The 6,000-nt window shown below is 35.7% G+C and overlaps 1 protein-coding gene across 1 annotated transcript in view; it reads left to right on the top strand.

Moving 5' to 3' along the window:
• Positions 1-5,163: 5,163 nt before the first annotated feature.
• LOC126890768 (lysophosphatidylserine lipase ABHD12-like) overlaps positions 5,164-6,000 on the top strand; it is a 193,835-nt gene continuing 192,998 nt past the window's right edge. Inside the window, exon 1 of the mRNA XM_050659952.1 lies at positions 5,164-5,261. Within this exon, the coding sequence (XP_050515909.1) occupies positions 5,176-5,261 (86 nt within the window). The 5' untranslated portion in view covers positions 5,164-5,175. The remainder of the gene's footprint in view (positions 5,262-6,000) is intronic.

Here is a 6,000-nt window from a genome sequence, read left to right as displayed (position 1 = left end):
TTATTTCTCTTTAGTGATTTAATTGTATCTTTGACTTCAGCGAATAAGACAGTAGGTTCTCTAGGGTAGTTAGAGGGCCACTGATTTTCTGCTGATACCTCTTTATTTTTATATAGCTCGTCACAGTAGTTTCGCCATTTTTCCAATATTTCGTCAGTATCGGTCTTTAGATTACCTTCCTTATCTATTACAGACCACGTTTGACGTTTAAATTCTCTGGTAAGGAGTGTGATCTTCTGGAATAAATCCCTCAGTTCATTTCGACAGCCATGTTCCTCTATCTCTCTGCATATTTGAGAGATGTAATCAGCTTTGTCTTTGCGGCACTGTTTTTTGATTTCTTTCGATAAATCTCTGTATTCATCGTTTGTTCCGTGTCTAGCTTTGTGTTATTTTCTGCGTTGAATAACAGTCCACGTATTATCGGATATCCATGGCTTACGGCCAGTGGAAACCGCTGTCTCACAGTCTTTTGCAGCGTCGATTACCTTATCTTTGAAATAAATCCAAGTGCTTTCAGGGTCACTATCTACTTGGTCTAAAGAGAGAGCTTCTTCTAAGTTGTGTTGGAAGTCATTGATTTTTGATGGATTTAGAGACATGACTTTTCTCTGGGGTCTTCTTTTGGGAACTTTAAAAACGAAGTCGAACGTTCAATACCAGGAGTAGTTGATGATCGCTTTCACAGTCTGCGCCAGGATATGTTTTACAGTTGATGGCCGACGACTACCATCTTGATCTTATTAGGATATAGTCTATTTGATTCCTTGTTGTTTCTACATTCTAGGTCTATGATGTTGATCTACAAGATGTTGTTTTACACAGAACTCCACTAGACGGTCGCCATTCTCATTTCTCTCTCCCAGTCCATTTTTGCCCAGCACTCCTTCAATATTTTCATTAGATGACCCCACTTTGGCGTTAAAATCTCCTAAAATTATGATGAGTTCACGTTTCGAAATAGCGCGAACAGTTTCTTCTAGACGACCATAGAACCTGTTGATGTCTTCTTCTTGTGCAGCTGTTGTAGGAGCGTATACCTAGACAAGGTGTAGGTTATTGGTGGATATTCTCATTTTAAGGGATATTATCCTGCCATCAATAGTATTATATCCAATTACGCAGTCTTTAAGTTTAGAGGGTACATTTATTGCGACTCCATTTGTACTTTTGTTATCTGGGCCTGAAAAATAGACGACGTTGCCAGCAGTTGTTTTAAAATGCCCTTTACCTCTCCAGTGAGTTTCAGAGAGTCCCAGTACCGAAAGATTGTGGTCTGCCATTTCTTTTTCAATTATGTGTAACTTTCTTGGGTTTTGGATCAGTCCCTGGACGTTCCATGTACCAATTCGCTGACATTTTCTTAAATTAAATGAAAATTTGGATTCAGTCTCACAATTTCTGCCAGCTGCCTTGTCCCTCACACCTTGGCCGCCGGTAGCAAATTTCACACCATCCGACCCGAAACCGAGATGGCGTGAGTCGGATCGCTACATATTCCATCTTCACTTACTGAAATTGTCATCGTTATGGGAAGAAATTCTCTTGGGAAAATAGTGCATTGGTTTCCCTTTGAATTCTGCAACGCTGTATATGTGCCGTTTCTGTGGCTATTATCCTCGCCGCATGGTCAGTTTTGTAACAACAAGCTGCCACTGTCCAACCTATCACCATGTCTGGCTACCCTCACTTAGTTTAGCCTGCAGACCAATGCAGTTGCCCGGGATGTGGCACGTGAAGCCATAAGTGGTGAGAGATGAGTGCCTTATGAGGACCAGTTATCAAAAACAATCTCCCGTCGATGACGTTTCATGTGGTCGTTCCAATAAAAGGTGCTACCTCTATAACACATTCTTACACCCCACATCGGTGCATGTATGTTTAAAAATGTTATTTTTTGGTATTTTCCTCTTATTCTTAGTATGCATATTCTCTCTGAAATTGGTTTAAAATCAACGATTAGATCTTTCAACTTTTTGTTTACTACAAATCCTGTGCCTAACATTCTATTTTCCCCTCCGCTATTAAAAAATAAATAGTAATTTATTTCCATTGAGTTTTGGCCTAATTGTTTCGTTTCTTGTAGTGCTACTATTTCGAATTTATATTTTTTGCATTCATCTACTAGGTGTTTCAGTTTTCCTTCTTCGTATGTTCCTCTTACATTACATGTTCCTACTAATATATGTTCGTTTACGGGCTTCTTTTCATTAATAATCTGTACATTTTGTCTATTTCGTGTAGCCTTATTTTGCCATGTCGTCTCCGTTATTTCAGTCTGCTTTATATTAGTTGTATTGCTAGTTTTTTGGTTGTATATTTTTCTCTTTTATGAGTTGTTGTTGACTGCTATTCCATGTCCATATTTCACCATTAATGATTAGCTTCTGGTATCCTATTTTTACATTTTTTCTGGATTCTTGCTTTGCTTCTAATTTCTTTCTGGATAATTCTTTCTTCTTTTGACATATCATCATTAATATAGATTCTTTCGTCCTTTTTGGTTTTTAATTTACCTTTATTTTTCATTATTCCTATTTTATTTTTCACGCTGTAAGTTCCACTATGACAGTATTTTCTCCTATTTTCCTTGCTCCGTTTACATCTACTGAAACTTGTAGCTCTGTTTCTATAAAATTCTCCATAGCCCCTCGTAAAACTTTCTGATCATTTGTATCAATTTTTATTCCTTGTATTATTACATTTTTTAAGACGTAGTACCTCTTATAAGAATAGGAAGACTAAGATGTGCAGGACATCTAGCAAGATCACAGCATAACAACCCTCCTAGAAGAATCCTTATGTCACAACCGGTGGGAAGTAGAAATAGGGGTAGGCCAAAACTTAGATGGAAGATGGCGTAGATGAGGATGGGAGAAAAATAGGCGCAGCAAACTGGCAACGGTTGGCAATGGATAGGACTGACTGGCGTAATAGACTTGGGAAGGTCGAGGCTCTTTCATAGGGCTGTAGCACCACTGATGATGACGATTATTACTTTTTTCCTCTTTCTTTCATTTTCCAATTTCTCTATTTTTTCATTTGCTTTACTAATTTCTTTTTCTAATCGACCTATTTGTTTTATAGCTTTTTCGTTTGTTTCTCGCAGCTTTTTTATTTCATCTTTGTAGCCGCTTTGTTGATCTTCAGTTCTTTAATTTCATTCTTTAGTTGTGTGGTTTCGTCTCCAGATCTATATTGTTCTTTTTTTATGTCTTTTATATCCATTGCTAATTCTCTCATCATTTTCATCATGTTCCTCCTCTTCCCTTCTCCTTTTCATTTCATCAGCTAATTCGCTATCTGAACTCATTGTTCTTAATTCCTAGTTATTTTTCGTGCTAGAGTTATTAGTCAATGCGTCACGGGTGAAGTTTCGTGGAGAACTCTACTTACAGTTCAAATTCCCACTCGCGCCCGCGCTGGCCGTTACTAATTTTCCAGCACTTTTATTCCTAGGTAAAAATCAAAATCCGGCCCTGGTTATCTGTTTATAATAACATTAGTTATATTATAATAAAGTTTTCTACTTTCAGCTGATTCTGTTTATTAATATGCTTTATTTTCCTGCAGAAATACACCATTCACAATAATATTATATTGTTTTGTTTCCACCTACTGTAAAACCTGCTTTGTTTACATTCGATATCACACAAGTTTTTATCACTTTACACAAGAATTTAATTCCTTATCGTTGGGATTACTTTTATTTTTTAGTAAACATCTATTCTTATGTAAAATCATCCAATAAACACGATGGTTTAATTATTTTTCAGCTACCTATTGTAGTTTTCGAGAAAATTGCGTAAAATCTCCTATTTAACAATTTTCTGGATTTCCTTGCATTTTCTCGCAAAAAAGCTCATCTATTTTTATGTAAAATCGTCCAATAAACACCATGGTTTGATTATTTTTCCACTAGCCACTGTAGTTTTCGAGAAAATTGCGGAAAATCCCTATTTTACGATTTTTTCGGATTTCCCGGCATTTTCTCGTAAAAAAGCACATCTATTTTTATGTAAAATCGTCCAATAAACACGATGGTTTAATTTTTTTTCGCTATCTACTGTAGTTGCCGAGAAAATTGCGAAAAATTCCTATTTTACGATTTTTCCGGATTTCCCGGCATTTTCTCGCAAAAAAGCACATCTATTTTTATGTAAAATCGTCCAATAAATACGATGGTTTGATTATTTTTCCGCTAGCTATTGTGGTTTTCAATAAAACCGCAGAAAAGCTCTATTTTACGACTTTTCCGGATTTACCGGCATTTTTTCGCAAAACTAATTTCAGATTCGGATTCCTGAGGGTCGAAAACATATTTGCAAAAGGTTTTCGTCTTCTTTGCCAATTTTGAGCAGTTGAGAATATTTCAGTGGACTACTCGCATCGATATCGTATTTCGGGCAATATTTCCGTCAGCGGAAGCAGCAGTGGCAATAGCTGAGTATAAATCCAGCTTATTGGATTGTAAATCCGGAATTATGCCGGCTTTGTACTCAGCTATTGCCACTGCTGCTGCCGCTGACGCAAATATTGCCCGAAATACGATATCGATGCGAGTGAGGTGTTTACATAGTTCCTCGCCAATATCTTCAAAACTCATTACCGAATGACTCACAAGAAACGAATGTGATGACAGCATCTTCTTGATCCCTTACTCACTTGCCGCTTTGCCGGCGGCAAGTGAGAGAGATAGTAGTTGAATGTGAATACCCACTCGTCCTCGCGCTGCCTCCCTTTGACTTCCGCCACAGAAAACCGACTCTTTGGGTATTTAGGTGCAATAGCAATAGCATGACGAGCAGCAGCGCGAGTGAGCTATTTACTCATTCACGCTGCCCACTTCCTTGTCCAATTCCCTGTCGAACAGTGCTGAGTATAAATCCGGTATAAGAAAATTATTCTTTAAAAATTAAGCTATCTCTAAATTGCCAATACTAAATAGTAATGTTTTTCTGTATGTTCTTTATGTATGCATATACAATTATTGTGAATCTATTAACAATAAGCAACATTTAAATTCATATTTTTGTTGAAAAATATTGATTTACATTATATTTATATGGTTAAAATATTCAACAGACTAAAGTTATTACCACGCCACTGATAAAAATATTCATTATAAAATCTTAACATATTTTGCCATAGAGTTTTAGTTCGTTATTGATAATCATGGTGGAAATAAGTGACAGAAAGTTATCATACAATATAATAGGCAAAGAAAATCGTAAATTGGTGATATTAGTTCGTCTTAAAAGGTACTGTTTTTATTTTTTATTATGAATGATTTATGCGATCATTTAATATAGGTTTAGAAACCCCACAGTTAACTACATTTTAATCTAAAACCTCAAAAAAAACATTTACCGGTTTTTACAAAATTTTAGATAATTTTATGTTAAATATTTTTTTGAAAACGATATCGCGATTTAATCCAGAATGCCACTGCACATCCGCTAGGAAAAATTTTCTGATTCGGATTTTTTGCACAATCTTACTCAAAAAGGACCCCTTTTAACAAATTTGGATGTTGCTAGGTCCAAAAGTTTTTTTTGGTTTTCTGGATGATTCCAAATAGAAACGATATTTAGTGACCTTTCCCTAAAGTTGATAGTTTTTGACATAAATGTGATTAAAAATTTAGAAAATTGAGAAATCGGCCATTTTAACCCTGAAAAACTATGTGAAAAACTGAAAATTTCAATATTGACAAGGTAGGCAGATATTATATAAATGTTGATTGATGAAATCCTGAAGAGTTCTTTGCAATACAATATCGAAATCCTCTTTGTTTTTTAATTGCTAATCAAGCGGCCGCTGAACTATTTTCAACCGTTACACGTATGTATACAACATTATATGTAATATTATGCGTAAATATATGTGCGGAATAATATTCTGATTCAATTTTTTTTCACCATCTTACTTGAAAAGGTTCCCTATTAACAAATTTTCGTGTTGCCAGGCTCAAAAATGGGTCAAATATTTTTTTAAACA

Source organism: Diabrotica virgifera, chromosome 8 (genome assembly GCF_917563875.1).
Source record: "Diabrotica virgifera virgifera chromosome 8, PGI_DIABVI_V3a".
Classification (NCBI taxonomy): Eukaryota; Metazoa; Arthropoda; class Insecta; order Coleoptera; family Chrysomelidae; genus Diabrotica; species Diabrotica virgifera.
Note: the sequence above shows the minus strand (reverse complement) of the source record. Positions and strands in the feature narration are given on the sequence as shown.